This window comes from Grus americana, chromosome 24, assembly GCF_028858705.1.
Source record: "Grus americana isolate bGruAme1 chromosome 24, bGruAme1.mat, whole genome shotgun sequence".
Lineage (NCBI taxonomy): Eukaryota > Metazoa > Chordata > Aves > Gruiformes > Gruidae > Grus > Grus americana.
In genome coordinates, this window is record NC_072875.1 from 63869 (window position 1) to 85074 (window position 21206).

Here is a 21206-nt window from a genome sequence, read left to right on the forward strand (position 1 = left end):
GCACTGGAAAACAACAAGAGAGAAAAGAGCAAGACGAGACACGCTGGGGCAGGGGGGAGAAGTAGCCAGGGAGACACACAACACGAGGAGAAGAGGAGAGAGCAGAGACAGAGAGGAATGACTGAGGGACAGGGGGAGAGAACGCAACAGAGGGGAGAGCCAGGCACGGAGACGCAGCAGACACAGAGAAGGGGGGGAGGACACAGAGAGGAGAGGGAGAGCCAGGGACAGGGCCGACGGAGAGAGACCACGAGACCAGGGCCGAGCAGAGCCAGAGCGAGGGCAAGAGTCGAGCAAGTCGCTTCTCTTGCAAAGAACCGGACAGGCGTGACTGTGTGCGGTCTAACGCTCGTGCGAATCAACTGAGTGGCGCCTGGGGCGAGACGGAGGCCACACAGTCCGATGTTGCTTCAGTAAAGCCAGAAAAGACCGCCGCGCCTTTGTTCTCCGCTACCCCCCTGCTTTCGATCGACACCGCAACGAGCCTTGTTAGGAGCCGATCGGGACACGATAGTTGGCTTCTTAGTCCCACCCCACCAAGAGTATAAATCTGGCATTTAGAATCCTCCATTTTGAGGACAAGAACTCCAGCTACAGGACAAGTCAACAGGCCCGGACCTCTCTCCTCCCCAAACAGGGACGCCTCTTTGGTAAGACTCGTGCCTCTGACTATGGCGCACGTTACCCTGGGAAAGTATTGTTAACAAAAGCGCTGAACTATTAACTTGAGCTCGATTCTTGCAGTAAGTGTATTTATGAACAGCAATTCTGAATTTGTTATATCTGTCGCCTTAATAAATCATCTGTCTTTTCAACTTTGCGAAACTGTCCCACACTCCACAACAGCCACCAGCCAGTCAGGGGAGCAGCCTGGGGGATAGTCACCCACCAGCCTCACAGGTAACTTGCTCAATTGCTGCCCTCCTCCAGCCACCACGCTCCTCAGCTCTCCCTAGGACCCCAGCAGAGAACTCGGGTGCCCTCTTCCCTCCCCATAACAGCTTGCTACTCGCCCCCCCCCCGCCCCCATCCTCCCCACCAATCCCAGCTCATCTGACCCACCTAACGAAGTACAGGCGCACCTCCTTCCTCCAGCCCTGGCAGCCCACAGCTCTAGCATGCCCCGTAAGTGACCCCCACTCAACACCCTGAAACCCTTGCTCCCTGCTCTTCCCAGGCACCCGCTCCAGCCCCAGCGTCCCCCCGACCCCATCTGCCTCGCCCCATCCTCAGCACCATCGCACAGGACCACACCACTTACGAAGGATTACAACACTTTTTATTCCCACGCAGCCATTTCACAGAGTACAGACACAAGACAAGACACCAACACAGACAGTCCCCCCACACCCACCAGAACCCCAAAGCCGCTCTCGACGCTCCTGCCGGGCACCCTGACGCCGCTGCGCGCCCACAGACCTGACCCTGCTCTCTCCCTCAAAAAACTCTGCCGTGGCATGCCACACGAACACAGGAGGGAATTCTGTCCCTCGTTTCTCTGGCTCTCGCTCCTGCCCACCAGAAAGCACCTCTTTCCAATCATTGGGACCAGCTTCTCACCACCGCAGCGCACTTACAGACTTCCCAGACCCCCGGGGACAAGTTCTGCCCTCGACCGCACGCCTCGATGACACCTCCACTCCGGATAGCCAGAGGGCGACACGCTCCCAAGGCGTCACCGCATCCGACACCACCGACGCACTGCTCCGGCCCGTGACCCGTGCCGCAACGCCTACCTCTGGCCGAGTCCATGCGCTCGCGAGACAACGATGGCAGCTCCCGAGGACCGTGGAGACCCGCGGCTGTCCGCGCGAGGGGACAGCCCGCGCTCTGGCCCATCCCACGCTACCGACAGGGGTGCGGGCCACCTACGGTGCGCGCTACAAGGGAAAGTCTCGAAAAAGCTACCAAAAAAACCCCCTCAAGTCCCACATCAACGATGGAAACCTCCAAAAAATAACCCCTCAAAATCCCACATCAATGTCAGAAACCTGCGAAAAGAACCTTAAGTCCCAGATTGATGCCAGAAACCTGCAAAAAAACCCCGCCAAGTTCCACATCAATGCCAGCAAACATCCAGCTCTTCCTCATTGTCGCTGTGCCTGCCACATGCCACCTTCGCGTCTGGGTCCGCGTCCAATCTCTCTCCAGGTCAAGTCCCTCTTTTGCCTCCACGCAGCAGGACAGGTCAGCAGCAGCTTGGTCACTATGGGGGCGCTGTCTCCTACCCTACAAAGACTCAGGCTGACGTGAGAACAGTACTTGGTTGGGCGGCGGAGCCGCGCCTATGAGGTCAGGTCCCGTGGAGCTGCACGTAGCCACAGCCACAGCTGGGCTGCTGCCAGAAGGGTCGCTCGGGCACGGTGCTCCCCTGAAGAGCTGGAGGCTGCCAACACAACAACAAGACCTACGTGAGCTGGGGCCCCGGCACATGTGCAATGGGTGCCTCCCTCCCTCCCTCCGGACAACCCAGGTCCCCCACGAGCAGCACCAGTCCTGCACCCTCCCAGCCTCCCCATCTCGTTGCTGGCCCCACGCCCCGCCCCCCCCCCCCCCCCAGCCCCTTAGCTGGCCTCCATACTCTACCCGTAGCCTCCTCTTTACCCTGCCGCTGCCCCACACCACGCTGTATGCCGTCACTGCCCTTTCAACTGTCTGTCTGCCAATTCTTCAAAGTCTGCCATCATCGGCTTCGCAGCCCTCAGGCACCTCCATCCCCTGGGAATGGCACATGCCCAGTTCGCTGCCCTCTGCCTCCCTCCTATCTGTGACACGCCGCACGTTCCGGCCTCCTTCCCTGCGCTGCTCACCCCTACAGCCCCTCGGCTCGGGCACGGGGGCCTCCTGCTACGCTCGCCCCAACTGCTCCCGCACCGCTGCCAGTACTTGCCCCTGCAGCTCTTGCCGTCCCCTTGCAGCATTCCCGTCACACAGCTGCACAGGGGCCCATCCGCCCGGCTCGTGCAGATCTGCTCGCATCCTCCGTTGTCCTCGCACCAGTCCGATCCTGGGCACAAAGAGCAAAGGAGGACAACTGAGCGATGCTCCCGCCCCCCCAAGCCCCTGACCCTTGGCTGCCTAAGACCCACGCTCCCCTACTCTCTGCTATGACAGCAGGGCCTACAAGAGCACACCCCTCATTGCTGTCTGGGCACGCCCTCACATCACACGCGGCGTGGGGACGACGCTAGGACCCGGATAGGCTCCCGCCATCCCCCAGACCCCAAAGCACTACTGAGTCTGCTGCTCACAACCCTCCGAGGGCCTTTTGGGAAGACAAAGAGAGCACCCACAGCACAGGGCCACGTGACCAGAAACGGAGTGCCCCGCAACACCCCGGGCTCCTGCCGCCCACCCATAGGCCCCTAGGAACACATGTCCCTGAGCGAGGAGGACCCCCAGTACAGCCCACACGACCTCCACCTTCACCCACTGGCAACAAAAACCCCCGGAGCGCTCTCTTGCACTCGCCCTGATTCCTCCTCAAAGGGACAGCCTCTCCCCAAAGGACGTGCACACTCCCTCACCCCAGCGCCCCAGGATCCTGCTGTATCCAGGCGCTGCCCCAAGGCACGCCACCGGGCTCAACCCGGATGGCGGACAAACCCCTGCAGCCTTCCTTGGGGTCACGCACACTTACGCTTCCTCCTAATAGGTCCCACCGAGATGATCTGCTCCTTGGGCTCCTCGGCGAACACGCTGGCCATCCTTTTGTGCTGAGGGCAGTTCTACACAGGGATAAATGCCGCCTCCATTGCTCTCGGCCCCAGCCCGGGCCCCATCCGTGCCCCTCTGGCCGGCCCGCCTCCTAAAGGGACCCCCGATTTCACCCCCGTGCGACCAGGCTCAGAGAGCTTGGGTCCTGAGGCGGGGGTCTCCTCCCGGCACCTAGAGGGACGTGCGACCCTCCCGGCCCTGCCCTCGGGGCTACGCCTCCAGCCGCTCCTCTGCCACCGGGTCAACGGGGCTCGCCACGCTCTGCTGGAGCCCTGCAAAGCACACGACTGATCCCTTGGCACTCGCCCCGCTTACTATTTTGCAGGAGTATTTCTCCGAATCACAGAGTGAGACAGCGCAGTGGAGGTGAACTTCGTCATAATCCCCAATGAACTTGAAGACAGTGACGTGGAAGCGGCACGTCAACGACACCCCATTCTCCTCTATGCCAATGGTGTTGTCCTTCATGTTTTGGCACCTGCGCAAAGCACCGATACTTGCCTTGGACCTCCCGTGATCAGGACCCTCCCTCAAAGGACGCCACTTGCCCGTGGGTCCCGCGGCAGCACGCTTAGATCCCACCATGCCAGCCTCTTCTTGACGAGGGCATTGCGCCCTGCCTCTGTAGCATGACCTCTCTCTGGCACGCCCGACTTCATTGTGCTCCTGCTTCCCATGATGCTTCCGCCGAGTTCCACATCCCCCCGACTCCTACGGACACCTTGACGCCCACAGCATCGGTGACGCGAGGAAGGCCGTTGCTCTGCAGCCGGGACTCCGTTGCACGCGGGGCCTCCAGCTAGCTGTACGCTAAGCGAAGTAACTCCTGCGCTAACAACGTGAGCTGCCCTGTTCCCCACCCTTTCCAGATCTCGGTCAGCCGTCTCGCTGACTGAAAGGTCCCCTGCTCCAACCGATACTGCTGCCCCTTCGAGCACCCTCCCTGACAGACACAACAAAAACCAACAGGGTGTGCTGGGCCACCTGGCTCATGGTCACTCACCCTCCCTCGATGATGAAGTAGCGCAGCTTGTCATTGCTGTCCCGTGAGGGGGTCGCGTAGCACTTGTTCAGCATGAGGATCAAGTGGTTGGAATCGGCCCCGACGACAAAGACCCCCACGTAGAGAACATCCCGGGTGGTGAGCACCACCTCGCCCTGCCGGTAGGGGTGCTTGTAGGAGGAGTTCTTGTACAGGGCCATCTTGGTCGTGAAGCTCCCTTCCTGCGTCGGCACCGTCAGGTTAATCACGCTACCGATGACCCCAAAAAAATTAAATAAAATACCAGCTCGGACAGAGGAAAGGCTACAAACCGCTGACTCGGTGTCTCACTTCAGACCCTCACCATCTCGCCCTCCTTGCAACAGGAGAGGCCACACGGCTCACCCCGGCTCCTACCTGAGCATCGGCCGCACGACCGAATCCAGGGAGATCTTGATGTCCAGCTCGTAGGCGCAGGAAAACTCCATGTTGATGGTCCGGTCTCGGGTGATGATGTTGCCTGTGTTGTTCGCGCTCTCGATCCACACCGTGTTCTTGTACACGATATGTGTACTGTTCGACTGCAGAAGGAACACAGGGCTCAAGACCGGCCATCTCCGCTCCCCTGCTCCTAACGAACGCCTCGGACCATAAACAAGCCGTGCGATGCCGAGGGCCCTGCCGCCCCTCTGCCGCCTCTGGCCAGAAAGGGTACGGTAGAGCAGGGCTACGAACTGCCGGGCAGCATTCTTACTTTACAAGACCTGCCTCTGTTTTCCCTGACCCCATTCCATGAAAGCACCTTCCCAGTATCACTCGCGCTGACGCGTTCCCCCACCGTGACCCCAGCGTCGAGCCAGGCTGCTGCCGCTGTGGAGGAGGACTACCCGGCCGGCACAAAGCTGCGCTGCCTCGATGCCCCCATGCCAGCAAGTTCCTCGCATATGTAATGGCTCAGAATACGCAGGCCGCTTTCCTTAGCCTCCTAACTACTCCTCTGCTGCCTCGTGCATCCTCTGGACCAGGACACCAGGCACCAGCTGACTTTCAGGTCCCTTTCACTCCATCAGGCCGCCTCCCGAAGGCACGTTCCCCCCCCCCCCCCCACCTCCTTCGCCCTCGAGTTTACTTGAATGAGAAGACACCCAAGGTGAACGGCCCAGCCTTTGCTCCCAGCCCCGCGTGCCACGTGCCCTGGCTCACCTGCACCACGTTGCCACAGTTGCCCTTGGTGTTGTTGATCTGGAAGGAGATGAAGTCCTCCCCTTCGATGCCGGGACAGTGGCGGTCGTTGACCCGCACCCCCTCCCGCTCGAAGCCCAGCTGGAACAGCTTGCACTTCGAGATGGACACCTCCATTTGGGCGGCTTTGCAGGTCACCTCTGCGTCAATGATGTCATGGGTGGCTAGAGGAGAAAATGAGACAGCTTCAGAATACCACAAATGGCACCGCAGGCCCAGGCCACCAGCCTGCCTGGCCGTCCTCCCCGCTGCCAGAAATAGGCTGGGATCGTCTCCTGCAGCGTGTCCTGCCCATCCGACGTCCCTGCTGCTCAAAGTGCTCCCGAGCCAGAGATGCCCATAACACGTGCTCCAGAAAACCTTCTCCCTGCTCCCATCCTGAACCATGCACAGTCGTGAAGCCCGTCTCGGCAGAGGTCCCGCACCTCCGCACCTCCCTTCCCGAAGCCTCGGCTGTACCACGGCCTAATGCGCGCCCACGCCGCTTGGTGCCAACCCTGCAGCCCGGACCGGAGGACTCACTGTTCCCATAGGGCGGGGGCTCGATGCAGCCACACAGCTCCCCGCCGTTGTCCAGCTCGCAGCTGCGGTTGGGGCAGTCGGCGCCCACACACGGATCTTCCACCACTCCTGCTAAACAGCACAAGACAAAGCGCAAACGCGATCTTTATCCTCAGACGGTGGAGCGGGCACCTCCGACCACCATGGGCCGTCCCCGCCCCGCCGGCCCCTCTCCCCCCGGTTGCGGTCCCAGCGGGACACAGCTCCCCTCGACCCGGACGGCCCCCGGCTCTCTTACAGCAATTCTCCTTCTCGATCCACTCGGTGCCCAGGATGCCGAAGGTTCGGCAGGCCTCGCCGTAGGCGGCCAGTGAGCCGCACAGCTGGACCTTCTTGTGGTTGTAGCAGCCGTCCAGAAAGCAGGACTCATAAAAGGGCAGGGGGTCCAGGAGGCCGTAGCAGGGCTGGAAGAAGCCTTTCATGTCCGTCAGCTTCAGGCAATAGCTGTCGCTCTGCAGCTCCTGGATCTGGACGTTGTCACAGGAGGCGGCGTACTGCGAGTACTGCAGCTCGTTGCAGCTGTGGGCACCGAACACGTCGCGGGGGCTCCCGTTGCGGCCGGCCCCGCTCCCGCTCCCGCCCGGTGGGGAAGGGCTGTCCAACCGCTCACCTCTTCTGCATGCCGTTGGTCTTCCAGCTCTGCGCCAGCACCACACTGCTGACCGCCGGCTTCCCCCGCAGCGTCGCGTAGTCATCTGTCCGGTCGCCGTTAAAGTTGCCACAGAGGCCGCATACCTTGTTCTGCAGCCGCTCCCCGATGGTGATTTTGATGACGTTGAAGCCGTTGTAGCGGATCTGGATGTCGGGGCTGGAGTCGATGACCAGGAAGCCCTCCTGGCTGAAGATCTTTGTGGAAAGGCCCGTGACAAAGGGGATGCTCACGTGGCTGCCGTTCACCTGGCATAGGAGAGGACACAAGGCTGAAGTCCCTCCCATCCCCTCTACCTACGGATACGAGTGCGAGCTGCCCGTAAACCACTCCGCAACTGCCTCCCGATACCCCGCCTCATCTTTGCGGGGGCCGGCATCCTCCTCTTTCCTGCCCGACAGATCACTACCAGCAAGGCCCTTCCCTGAAATGCCTGCACGAGGCTGCACCGCAAAGGGAGCCTATTCACATGCCGAGGCTCTAGCTTGGGACTCATCGCTCACCGGAAAAGGCCACAGAGACCGAGCGACACCACAGCAGTAGCCAGCCCTCCATACCCCTCCGCTCAAAAGGACAGCTTCACCTGCACCACCGAGAAGTGGATGGGTACATGACTACAAACTCCTGGGCTGTGGATGGCCTTGCCTCCTGCCAGCCTTTTATCTCAGCCGGCATCCCTCCACAAAGCCCGAGAGATGACAGCCGCATCCCTCACCCATAGAGCTGCCTCGACCGGCACACAAAGCCGCCGACAGAGCCTCCTGGGGCCCTCGCAGAGACTGTTGTGTGGCCCCATGCGCCATCCTCCTCCACTCAGAAGCTGGTCCCCCGCCGCCTGGTCTGCGGCCCTGCTTTGGAGGGGGCGGACCCCCCCTGACGAGACCTTACCTTGACAGTATTCCTGTCGCTGATGAGGATCTGCTCCTCGTTGATGTAGAAGTACACAGGAGAGATGATGGTGAGGTTGGGTGAGGACCACTTGTCAAAGTTGATGATGAGCTGGAAGGAGAAGTCGGGCAGCTTCTGGCAGATGGTGGAGAGGACGAAGGCGCAGTTGGCAGGGAAGCGGAGGAAGGCCCCGTCGAAGGTGCGGAAGACGCCGCCGCCTGCCGCCAGGCAGAAGGAGCTCCTGGTGCTGAAGCAGCCACGGACGCCATTGCGCAGGGCGCACTCCTCGTCCGACTTGCAGTGCCGTGGGTCGCACTGGATGAGGTTACGTCGGAAGCAGCGGCACCGGCGGGTACAGTCCCCGTTCCAGAAGAGCTGCTTGGGCTAAAAGAACCACCTGTCACTGGCCGGGAGGGCCGGGGACCCCCAACCTACCCTCTGCGGATGCTTGGGCCGAGGTTTACGCCCCTCTGCTGCACAGCAAGCGAGAGCGGGCAATGAGGACAGAGGAAAAGGCGCAAAGACGACGCTTGCAGCGTGCACCTACCTTGCAACATCTCTGCCACCCGCAGGCACGAGGAAACCGCATGTTTCCATTGCCACCGCAACCTCCCTCGCCCCTCATACAGAGATAAAAAACACCGCACGCTAAGTACCTCCTTGATCCCTTTCTTGTGCCCCACCGGCTGCCAACCTGCCTGCTAGGGTCCCCATACAACAGTACCACGATACTGGCTTGTTCTGGCTGTGAGGCTTGGCAAAGACACCTTACGCAGAACAGTTTCACAGACGCAAAATACAACCCGCTATAATAGGAGCAATGCCACCAGCACGACACCCTGCTGAACCAAACTCCCAGGTAACATCCAATAGCTACAAATAAGTAAATTTCAAGTGAAACGGTAAACTCAGAATACCTAGAACAACGTGGTCATACAGTACTGGACTTTGATGGTCCTCAAAGACAGCCTTCCTTTTCTTCCCCCTCTTTGCCAGTTCCCTCCCGTCCCTGCCTGACACCCGAGTTACCCTTGCCCGACAGCCACGTGACAATTTTGCCAGACAGAAAGATTCACTACGCATCACGCCACGGGAGGACGTCCCTCTCCTCTCTACCCACGGTACCGCCCTAGAACCCCGAGAGCCCCGTGCTGCCACTGTGCCATCGCTGCCCTCCCCGACAACCACTGTCTCCATCACCAGCATGGTCTTACCGGTTCCACTTTTACACTCCTCTAGGAGATATAATTCCCACAGGCCCTCAGACCGAGACTTCTTTGCTCTGTGCTGGTGTTCCTCTCACCAGAGCTCAGAAAGAGCGGTTGTGCAAGACTCTCTGCCTGGCAACAAGGCTGGCACGAGAGAGGCATCCTGACGTGTAAGCCACCGGACCCGAGTGCACGCCGGTAGTCAGATCAGAGCTGGAGCCCACCCCAACACAGGGACTCCTCCAGCAGGAGTAACGGTAATATGCTCTGCAGCTCCGAGGAGGACTTGGCAGACCTCAGGACAGCTTGGCCCCAGCAAACACCAGCAAATATCCCACAGGCCGCTGCTGGGGCTTCACTATGGACCCCACTTTGCACCTCTGCCTCCACTCGACGCAGCTCTGCGTGCTCTGCCCCTGGTTCCCTACCCACTCTTGCTTGCTGCAAAAACATCGGACTTCAGAGCAATCCCTAAGCATGGCCACGGACCGGCAGGCACATATGATGCGGATGAAGGAGAGGACCCGTCCTTCTAGGCCCTGCACAGCACTCTTGATGACTGAGGCTATGACCCTAGCAAACGCCCGGTACCGGCCCGACCTGACCGCCATCCCCGCTCAGGTCATGAGACGCTGCTCAGGAATATCAGAGAGAGTGGGAGAAAGGCCAAGAGAAGGACACGAGCAGCGTACCTCGTAGTATTTGCCGTCGGAATAGCAGCCACAGTTGTGGGGAAGGATGCAGCTCTTGCCGTTGAGGACGTACCCGGGGTCGCACTGGCATCCCTCCACACAGTAGTGGCTGCAGTCGCTCTTCAGCCGGATGGCAGCGCATCGGGGCTGGCACAGGGACACGCAGCTCTCGTAGTGGCTGTTGGGGGGACAGCTGACGGCTGCGACATTACCAGAGAACAAAACAAATACAAATTAGCTCCCCGAACAAAACCAACCTGGCGGCCAGCCACGCGTAGGGCTGTAATCTCTGCCGCTGGTGTCCACGGGCAGCTAATTCCCCTGATGAGGCGGTTAACATGGACCACGCTGCCCGGAAAGGGATCCGGAGCTCCCAGGCGCGCAACTGAAGGGCAAAGGCAGCCTTCGTCCCTCTGTCCTACACCGCTTGCCAGCCGCCTGGTCTGCACTGAGCAGCATTTCTCTGTTACTCGTGCTTTGAGCTCTTGCACGCCAGTTTCCCGAGAGCTCATTGGCCCGTGCGGGCTGCTCTCCCGCAAACAAGCCTCCTCACTGACACCAGACTAACGTCTCCCTCCGGGAGCGATGCCCGTGCTGGCCCTGGGCCTTTTCAGGCAGTGTATGGAGACCCTGCGCTCTTCACGTGGGGACACGTTTCAGGGTACGTGTTTTTGCTGCTCCCTCGGAGCATGAAGCCTGCGAGAGCTGCTGCCCGTGCCTGGGCAGGCCGCCGCTCCCCACGCCCCGCCGGCTCGCCAGGGACCATTTTGGAGCCGGCACGCGGGGAGCCGGTTGGTGGCCTTGCTGAACCTGCCCCACGAGAGCGGTGCCTTCTGAGCCATGAGTTTGCTCGTTAGAAGGAAGAATGACATAAATTTAATTTTCAGTCTTGTTAGAAAAGACAATTACTTTCCATTTGATTTGCCAAATAGATCAGCTGCCAGAGAGGCTCACGGCCCCCGTCCTCGGAAGCCTAGTTGAACATCGCATCGTAATCTTATTGACAAGAGCGTGCAGCTTCATTAGAGCAGACACGTATTCCTGGCTTTGAAGCTGACTAATACAATTCCCGCTTAACAACGGAGGGACGGCTGATACCTTCTGAACTCGAGGCTTCCCCCTTTCCATCCTGACGCCCGCTATACCACACGCAGTTTGTAACAAGTCCAAGAGAACATAGCACCCCAGACCCGATCCCGCACCACCACCACACCCGGCAAGCGTGGGAGGGACCAGCTGCTGGGCTGTCAGCCTCCCCCATCCCCAGTCCGCAGACAGGTTGGTCTGTTGCACTTGGCAATGACTACGTGCACACCTACCGCACCGCTTTAGCTCACCGCTCCATTGACTGCCCCCCTTCTCCGGCAGGGAAGGAGGGGATCCCCGGGGCCATCCCCAGGCGCTGACTGTGGGGACCCGGGACACGCTGGGGTCAAATGCCTGGAGATAGCAGGCATCTGCTGGCACTTGACGCGGTGCTCTGATACCTCTTTATAGTGTGAGCTCTGGCAAGCGCTAGAGCGGACTGCCCCAGGAAGCACCTCTAGGGAAGAAGGGCTCGGAGACAGGGTGGCACTTACAGCATGAGGTGAAGTTCCTCCAGCTGGTAATGGCAATGCCCTGCGTTTGGCATGTGCTAGCATAATTTTGCAGCCAGCTGCAGGCCGTTTGCATGGCCCCCCCGTCGACGCAGGTGTCAAAGAGGCAGTTCTTGTAGAAGAAGGCAGGGCTGATCTTGCTGTGGCACTTAGCGAAGACGCCGCTTTGGCTTGGGATGAGGCTGCAGAGCTGCTGGGGTTTCCAGAAGCCTTCCACCTTCCCACAGGCAGGGCAGCGGTCACCGCAGCCCACGCGACAGAACGCATCCCGCTTTGCCCAGCTGAGGACAAAGTCAGAGACGCTGGCGGCCGGCGTGCCTCCTGCGGCCGCCAGGTCATCCTCGGGGTTGCCATTGTAGCGGCCGCAGAGGCCGTAGGTCAGGTTCTGGAAGCTGCGTGGGACGGTGACGGAGAGGAAGGTCTTCCAGTCATATACCACCTTTAGCCCAAAGTCAGTCTCGACCACGATATGAAAGCCAAAGGCAAAGATGTTCACTTTGCCCTGGCCCAGCTTCAGGGGCAGGTAGAGACGCTCATCATTGATCTGCGGGGAAGGAAATGAGACGCGCTGTGAGTGGGGATGATGATCAGAGCTGCTGGCCAGTCCCCGCTGACCCCACCTCTACATCCAAAACAAAGCAGCCAGAATGGAATCCCCCTCTGAAAGCTGCACCTGGCGGGCCCCTAGGGACAAGCCCGAGCATACAGCCTTCCCGACCCCTGGAAAACCTTGCGAGCTCTAAGGCCTCGTGCCTAGGGAATTGCTCTGCAGTTTGGGAGCCACGGCAGGGAGAAATAACCCCGGCCCTCGTGGCCCTGCACTCACCAGCACGGTGTATTTGTAAGCACGGTGGATGACGATGTTGTAATTGAAGACCTCCACTTCAACTTGTTTCACCCACAGGGCCAGAGAGGTGTCCCGATCCTCGTTCTTGGCCGTGACGGTGAACGCCGGGAAAGTGTCCGAGCGCTCTGCCCTCGGCCGGGCGATCGTGGTGCACAGGACCAATGCGCAGCTGCTCTGGAAGTCAAAGGAGTAGCCATCAAAAGTCAGGTAGTGTCCGTAGCCAGAGACGATGCAGGAGGCGTCGGTGCGGACATGGCAGTAGTAGAGGCCGTTCTCCTCCAGGCAGTACTCATCGTCCTTGCAGGAGACGTTCTCGCAGTACACGCTGTTGTCGGAGCCATTGCAGTAGCAGAGGAAGTGGCAGGCGATGTCCATCCAAAAGGTATGGTTGGTGGCCAGCTGGCGTCCCTCAAAGTTGCAGCCGCACTCGCCACGGGGAATGCAATGAGTGCCGCGGAGGGCGAAGCCCTCGTCGCACTGGCAGCCCTCCGTGCACGTGTCTGCACAGACGGGGCCCATGGCCAGGGTCTCGCAAGTCTCCACGCAGCTCATGCACTCCTCGAAATGGCTGTTCTCTGGGCAGGTGAGAGCTGTGGGGCCAGCAAACATGGAGTGTGAGTGCCCAGATGCAGCAGCCCCAGGGCAGCGCAGAGTGGGGGAACAGGCGAAAGGTGGGAACAGGGTGAGTGGCGACCGATTCAGGGTAAAGCAAGCAAGAGGGGAAACAGTCTCAGCACCCTGCCAGCCACCATCCCCTTTGCAACCTCTCCTCCTCTTGGCTATCTCCCTCCTCACATCACAGCCCTGTCCCACCATGTGCCAAGCGACACCTCCTCCTGCTATTTTGGAGGATACAAGGCCAGGGGTCATGAACGGACACCTCCCTCAAACCTCTGTGGCAGAGATGGGGGCTGTCTCCCCACCATGTACTTCCACGCTGGGGATTTTTCACATTCGCTTCTGAATTATGAATGTTTTCCCATCAACAGCAAGTTTATAGCGACAGCTTAAAAAAAAAGCGTTATTCAAATTATCCTGGGGTGGTGGCGTACAACACTGTCAGACACCATTTGCAGCTCTGGAATGCTCCTATACCGGATCATAAAACTTCTGATACTTCCTGAAATGCCACCCTGAAATCACTTCACTGGGAAATCTGTCTCTGCCAGCACGAGCGCCGCTTAGAAACTAACGTTGTTACATGGAGCGGTGCTGCCTTGCCTTCGGGCTCGTGTGACATTCCTACTTCAATTCCCCTTTCCCTTCCGTATGCTATGCAGGAGAGCGCTTCGTATGAGCCGGACCTCTTCATGGCAGAAAGCTCTACCAGGCATAGATCTTTGGATGGCAAAGCCGATCTTTGGTTGACCAATAGGGAAGAGAGTAGGAAAATTGCCCCAGATTGCCAGCATTTGGGCAACTCCTCCCTACCCCTTTGTATGACTTTGGACATCTAATGCTGCCCTTAATCCTGTTGGGTCAGGGTCTCCCTCCCAAACAGCCCTTCTACCATTGAGTGTCTTCCGGCTCAGCCACGGAGGAGCACCCGGTGGCTAAGAGGTACCCACCGAAGACAAGAGAAGAGCTGGGGGGGGGAACAGAGCCCATACTTTTTGGCATCCTGTAAGAAAAGCTGCTTTACCTCTGTGCACTCGCAAGCTCCTGACAAAAGATTCTGCCTGAGGTCGGGGGGGTCTACACCCCCTTCTCCCCACCCCTGGTACTTAAAAGCTTTCGCAGACTCACGGCAAAAACCGTGGCTTCTCCACTGGCCGACGTCCACCTCAGCGTTCTTGCAGGCGCTGGCATAGCGTGCCACCGAGTCGCACAGCTCCAACCGGTTGCCCCCGCTCTGGCACAGGCGGAAAAGGCATGTCCTGTAGTAGGCCGAGACGTTGACCACGCTGTGGCACTCCAGGAAGGAGCTGTTGGTGGGGTCGTTGATGATGCCACAGTTGGAGCGGCTCCTGTAGGACTTGAGCAGCTCCGAGTCATTGTGGCAAGCCTTGAGGAGGTCCCCGCACTCCCCATTGCAGATCTCGTCAAACGTGGTCCAGCTCTCCAGGAAGAGCTCCAGGTTGTCCGTGCACTTGCCCTTGGGCAGGCAGAACTCATCGCTGGCATTGCCATTGAAGAAGCCGCACAAGCCCCCGGCGCAGTTGAAGTAGGCAGTGGAGAGGTGGATCTCCAAGAGGCCTGAATCGTAGTAGCTGATAGCCAGGAGCCCCTCCGACTCCGTCACAGTGCTGTTGTCGCTACGATAGATTTCCAAGCGGCCAGAAGGATGGAAATAAGGCAGCTCCACATCGTAACCGTTCACCTACAAGTAACAAGCAGATCGAGACACTTCAGGGAGGGTGATGTGACTTTGCACAGCTTCCCATCTGCTGGCCTCACCACACTGGGTAACACTACATGCTTCCTGACCCAGACCTACCCTCCAAAGCCCGGAGCCTCCTTCGAGTGGGGGAGGATACGGTTGTTTCCTTGTATTTTGCCCCACAAAGAATGTTTTTCCAGGGAAAAAAACAAGTTGCAGGAGACAACCGCAACGTCGGGAAAGTCTCCAGAGCTGACTCAGCAAGCAAACAGGAATAATGGCACTGCAACAAATTCATAGACACCTAAAAGGCCTCCACACAGCGATGGCCCACATAGGCTTCCTCCAAGTGCTACCCAGGGGAACGGTCTGGGACCACAGACCCACAAGCCCTTCTCCAAAGGGACATCGGATCACAGCACAAGCCATTGCCACCCGTCCTGGCCCTGGGGTGCGCCGCCCTGACAGCAGCACCTTTACCTTGATCTCCGACAGGCTGGTGCCTCCAATCTTCACCTCTTGGCCAGCTGCCTGGATCCGCACGACGCGTGGCCCGTTGGGAGCGGATCCAGGCTTCTTTTGGCTGATGTCTACCTCAATGAAGTCTGGTCTCTCCGGGCAGGTTTTGAGCAGCGTGTAGGAGTGCTCCAGTGGGTAGGGGAAAGTGACACCATCAAACGTCTGCAACACCTGGTTCTGTCCCACCAAACACAGGCTCTCCCGCTTGGGGTAGCAGCCCCGGTAGCCGTTCTCAATGGCACAGACCTCTCCTTCGGGACAGGTGGTGTTAAAGCACCTGGCCTCCCCGCCATCCTCGCACTGGCACTCCACCGTGCAGTCCTCTGCCGCCCAGAAAGACTCCCCGATGGCGTAGTACCGGCCGTCCACATCACAGCCGCACTTCTGGACGGGGACGCAGCGGTCTGTGCTGAGGACGTGGCCCTCGTTGCACTCGCAGCCCTCGGCGCACGGGGATTCGCAGGCCAGCGGGGCCGTGAGGTCCGAACACGTGGCAGGGCAGCTGCTGGCACATACCGAGTAGTGGCTGAGCTCCGGGCACTGCACGGCCATCGCTGTGGGTGCAGAGGGGAGACAAACAACAGGAAGACCACGTTATGGTGCGGGTCGGGGCCAGTTACCTCTTTCCCATTGACCCACAGCAGAGATGACGCAGGGTGACCTGAAAGCCCTGGCGTGATGGTAGAATTGGTCCCTGCATTCCTTTCCCACGCCTCCCCACCCATTCCTCTCATGCAAGCAATAGCTTCTCTTAAACACCCCCACAGCCATCGAGCCGCCCACAGGTATTTAATGCCATAAGTGAGGAAGGTGGGCCGAGAAGCGTGCCATCAGCCAGTCCCTGTTCCGGTCCAGCCTCCATCTGTCATAACAGCAGCCGACCATCTGCAGAGCAACGTGGAGCTCCTGCCTCATGCCTGGCTCGTGCTGCCCTTTTGCTGGCGCGAGAGTCTGATGCTGTGGAGAGGAGGGACCGATCGGCTCTCATCCAACTCCCTCTGCCTTGGGCAACTCCCTCCCCTGGATTTCTCCCCCAACATCTCACGCACTGCTGGGCACCTGAAATAGCTCCCCTCCTCCAGAGGGGAAGGCTCCCGGCACGAGCACGCAAACACTTACCGCATCCCGTCTGGGTGCGCCACTCTCCCACCGAGATGCCCAGGGCCTGGCAGACCGCGGCGTACGCCTGGATGGCTTGGCACAGGCCGGTGCCGTTATCCCGCGCACTGCAGAGATCGTAGACGCAGCTGTGGATGAAGGCGGTGGGGTCCACGATGGCGCTGCACTCCCACAGCGGCCCGCCGCTCTTGTTGATGAAGCCACAGTATTCGGAGGTGAAATAGAGAGACTCGGTGGCATCGTCACAGAAGCTGCAGTTGTCCAAGCAGCCACGTGAGCATTTCCGCTCGGGGTGCGGCACTTGCCAGCTCTCACCCAGGTCAGGCACGGACAAGGCCAACCTCCCGTCCGAGCGGAGGGTATCGTCCTCAGGGTCTTTATTGTAATTCCCACACAGACCGCACGTGGCGTTAATGTACGTGCCTGGAACGGAGACGGAGGCATAGTGTTGTCCATCGTAGGTCACTAGCAGACCAAAGTCAGTCTCCAGGGCTGTGGACAAGCCACTTTGGTAGACTTTGATCGCACCCAGTTCCAGGGAGACAGGTAGGGACACCACCAAGTCATCCACCTGCAGGAACAACACCAGACATCTAAGCCGGCACACAAAATAGCAGAGCTCTTATACCAGGACACGGACGGGAGCCGTACAGCCCCACTACAGGGTCTTGGGGTTAGGGGTGCGTGCAGAAGGACAGCCATTGGTAAGCCACAGGCATTTGCTGCCACAGCTATCACCCGTGCCCGTTCCCCAGGGCTGTCCCGTGCTCCCAGAGCTGCTGTCAAGGGCTCACTGCCACCTCGGAGGAACCGACCGGGCAAGTTCTCCCCTTCTGGCAAGGCTCTTACCTTCGCTTTCCCAAAGCTGCCCTTGGGGAGGACGATCTTGTGCGAGTAGACCTCCACAAAAATATCCCTCAGCCAGGAGACGGAGGAGCCGCCTCGGTTCTCATTCTTGGCCTCCACGTTGAAGTAGGGCAGCTGGGAGCCTGGCCAGCACTGCCTGGCGAGGAGGTAGGAGCAGGAACCCTGGAAGTGAAAGAGGAAGCCGTCGAAGGTGTGGTAATGTGGATCTCCGAACACCACGCAGGTGCTGCTCTCCACCGGCACGCACTGGAAGAACTTGGTCTTCGGCGCACACGCTTCAAAGGGGCCGCAAGCCATCTCCTGGCAGAAGATCTCATTGTTGAAGTCCAGGCAGCGGCACTTAATGGTGCAGTTGGCGTTGTCCCAGAAGATCTCCCCTTGACGGAGAAACTGCCCTAGAAAGACAGAAAGGGAAAAACCCACGCTACATCACTTCTCTAAACAGAGGAGCATGCTCTAACCGCAGCGCGTCAGTCCTTGGAGGGGTCTGCTGGCCCTACGATCGAGATCTCTGCCAAAGCATCCTGCTACCGGCACCGCCCTCGTTCCGCTTCAGTATCGTGGGACACGAGAGCTCTTCGTGCGATTTTCTCAAAGGTAAAGTCCGCTGGGAAAGCTCGCGCCTTTCGGATGCCGTTTCTGGTGCTGTCGCTGTACTTGTGCCGTCCTTCAGCTTTGTCGCCATCTCCATAATTCCTCAGCCGACATAACTTTGCCAGTCAAAGAGCAACTCTGCCATCAGTGGCCCAGCGGCAATTCACACCCATTCGGAAAGCGCGCGGAGTACTTGCGAAACCAAAGAGCTGTTGATAAGTAACTACCACACCATACACCAGGAGGACAGGAAACGATGAGTGATCACACAGCAATAGACTGAGCAGACTTGTTACACGGCAGTACTGTAAAGGGAGGCAGGTTTGTGTGGTGAGAGACATGAGAGGCAGAGAGAAGACGAGAGAACAAGGGTGGCAAATACCCGTAAGAGTTTCCCTCTCCTCCATATGGCCATCTTTCACACTTCTCATGTGTGCGGCTTCCGCCGTGCGCACTGCCTGAATTTACCTCTCCTAAACTTTTTGTTCTCTTCCCTGCCTCCTACAAAAAGCAGCTATTTTCCACTTCCCTGCAACAAACATCATCTCCTCTTAGCAAGACCCACTTGCGAGGGCTCCCGCGCCAACCATCTTGGTGCAGGGGATGTGGGCAAAGGAGCACCGTTAGGCACGGCGGGCCCCCTCGCCTCCGACACCTCACGCTGCACCTTCTCTCGTGGAGGGTGACCGGCTGTCCACCATGAAATGCAAATCCAGTGGCGGGATCTACCCACGCTGCCCTCGTCACCTGCAAAGCTGAGACTGGCTTTCAGCCCCTTTGCAAAGTCCAGCTTTTCTTCCTGGGTTCAGCAGCTGGAAGTGGCTGGAGCGGTTGGACCCAAAACCTCTGCTGGGGTTGCAAGAGCCTCGGGGGTCTGGCAGGCCCTCTTCGGTACAGTCCTAAACCAGGATATAAAGACGTCGCATGTCTCAGAGCGGTGACATCTCCACTGTCGGTCAGCAAGTGACAATTCTCTCTTGCTAGAAGACTCCTGGAGCACAGCAGGCGCTCCTGACAGTTTTATTTGTCAAATAGTAATGCAATAATCTCTCTGCAGCAGAGTCCCTGTACAGTCACTGCGTGCATTTATTAATCCCACGCTGTCGGTGACGCGTGCACAGACACTGTAACTGGTGCAGGGACGTTCCTTTTGTCCTGCCTGGAAAACTGGCTATTCCTCCTGCAGAAGCAAGGAAAATGGGACCACTCCATCAGCTTTCCTAGTCTAGAGGCAACAGGAAATTGCTGTTCCCAGGTCCTTCCCATTGCCACAATCAGCATCACAGAAAAGAATCGAGATGACGGCTCGGTGGCATTCTATTCCTGTGACACAGTCAAGCTCCATCCGCCCTTGACTTCAGGTTAGGGTTCTGTTTCTGGGCCGCAGAAATGGAGGCTTACAGCAACACCATGCTACTAAAATCCCAGGAAGGAAACAAACCTAGCACAGATGACAGTTTCGTTTGCTGGTGGTGGAAAGCAATACTGAGAGCAGAGAAGACTCCTAAGTGTTTATGGACCCCTCTCAGTTTTCTCGGAGCTGCCAAGGCCTCGCCCACACTGAGAAGTTGCTGCAAATACTCCTTGTGAGCCGGGTCCGTCCATCCGTAAGAATGCCGACATCCCCCTGGGAGAGGCAACGCCAGCCGGGACAAAGGACAAACAACAGCTGACCACGGCTCCTTCACGTACGCTGCCGAGGATGCTCTCCCACTGAACGAGATGTGCCAAACAACGACAAACTTCTCTGTTCACTCTTCAAGGCATTAGCCTTTTGCGGTGGGCAGACTGTCCATTATCGCTGGGAGTCGGGTGATGACTTTGCGCTGCGTGCAGCAACTCAGAACTGTGCACGGGGCCTGCACCCAGCTTGTGTGTTTCCGTCCCCGCAGCTGCAGCTCGAAGGGATGCCTCGGCAAAAAGCACAAATCGCGCGGCAGCCCAGAGCAGTCAGGCACCTCTCCACCAGCTTCCCGACAGTCTTACTTTTTCCTACGCTGCACCCCAAAACTTGGAAAAAAGCAGCGCCGTATCCCCCTTACCTCTCAGGCTGCAGCCATTGGCCGGATCAATTTCTCTGCCATCTATTTTGAAAGCCCAGCGCCCAGGGATGTTAACGTTGGTTGTTTCTTCGATATTGACTACATCTGGGGTTCTGGAGCCCGGGATGCTAAAGAAGTTGGTGATATTTCCACCATTGAAGCCAGCCTAAAACAGAGAGAGTGCAGATTTCATCACGTGTCTTTGCTACGGGAAAGTGACGCTGTATTTCTGCACTTCTCTGGCCTCCACAACAACTCCTGAGCATGGCTTCCTTGGTTTGAACGTCTCTTTTCAGGGATTCTAGTTTTCAGAGAGTTTGGATGTGAGTGAGAAGCTCAACAGTCGCTACAAGCAGCATGGACGTATATTTACACATTTATGTACATGTAAATACATACGCATCTATGTACATATCTATACGTATGTATTTATGTATGTATAGATCTATGGGTACACGTATTGAGTGGCCGAGGTAAAACGAGAAAGTGACAGAGGGAGGCTGCCCTTAGGCAGGGAACCTCGCACCCCTCGGGCAGCTGGACTGGCTGCGGCACCGTTGCTGACACCAAATTTTGGAGCGCTCGTCCCACTGTGCCCGGCAGTGGGCTTGCAAGGCCGTTGCTGGGGATGTTGAGGGACCCAGTGGCATGAGTGAGCACGGATACAGTAGGAAAGCTACAGGCAGCCATTCGAGAGCTCAACAGAGATGGGGATATGGGATCGCGAGCCTCACCTGGGCCATCACCCCGCCGAGACCGGTCAGGGGGTCCCCTCCGCTGGCTGTCCCCGTGGTCCAGCTGATTTCATGGTAGTTAAATATGGCAAAAGACGACACTCCATCTGTGATCAGGACGGCTTGGAAAGTGTTTACCTGTTGAAAACCATGAGCACATTCACAAGGTGAGACTGCTTTTCTCACACTGCTTGCCTGCCCTTCTGCCATGTTCTGTTCTGGCCCAGGCGAGATGCGGAAGCCTCGCGGTGAAGAGGTCAAATGAGACCTGAAATATGCTCGTCCTCACTGCTGTGACTCTGCCAGCACCCACCTGGGAGGACGACAAGACTGCCTCCGATCCAATTTAATGCCAATAGATGGCAGCACGAGAATAAGCTCGCTGGGAAAAAGCAATCGGCAGGATTCCGGTTGTTATGACCTGCTATCTTCCATTACCCTATCTTAGCTTTATTCCTCGCCGCATTATCTTACCCGCTTCCCTTCCACATTCATATCCTACAATACTGTTAACGGTGGATTACATCCAAGTCAACCACATATATTATGCGCTTTGCTCGGCTGCCAAATCCCCTCGCTACCTGCTAAATCCGCTGCTTTCATTCTTCCTTTCACTTGAAATGACTC

General features: G+C 58.3%; 1 protein-coding gene across 1 annotated transcript in view; it reads right to left on the reverse strand.

Annotated features, from left to right (window-relative positions):
• Positions 1-1292: 1292 nt before the first annotated feature.
• The window catches only part of TECTA (tectorin alpha), a 30161-nt gene continuing 10247 nt past the window's right edge, over positions 1293-21206 (reverse strand). The window contains exons 5-24 of the mRNA XM_054803049.1: positions 20580-20717; positions 19846-20011; positions 17192-17604; positions 16343-16913; positions 15185-15777; positions 14131-14704; positions 12364-12974; positions 11520-12081; positions 9940-10139; positions 8040-8423; positions 7113-7399; positions 6741-7021; positions 6464-6574; positions 5903-6105; positions 5117-5280; positions 4721-4969; positions 4033-4195; positions 3641-3728; positions 2891-3007; positions 1293-2386 (exon numbers count right to left, since the gene is read on the reverse strand). Coding sequence (XP_054659024.1) covers positions 2286-2386; positions 2891-3007; positions 3641-3728; positions 4033-4195; positions 4721-4969; positions 5117-5280; positions 5903-6105; positions 6464-6574; positions 6741-7021; positions 7113-7399; positions 8040-8423; positions 9940-10139; positions 11520-12081; positions 12364-12974; positions 14131-14704; positions 15185-15777; positions 16343-16913; positions 17192-17604; positions 19846-20011; positions 20580-20717 — 5976 coding nt within the window. The 3' untranslated portion in view covers positions 1293-2285. The remainder of the gene's footprint in view (positions 2387-2890; positions 3008-3640; positions 3729-4032; positions 4196-4720; positions 4970-5116; positions 5281-5902; positions 6106-6463; positions 6575-6740; positions 7022-7112; positions 7400-8039; positions 8424-9939; positions 10140-11519; positions 12082-12363; positions 12975-14130; positions 14705-15184; positions 15778-16342; positions 16914-17191; positions 17605-19845; positions 20012-20579; positions 20718-21206) is intronic.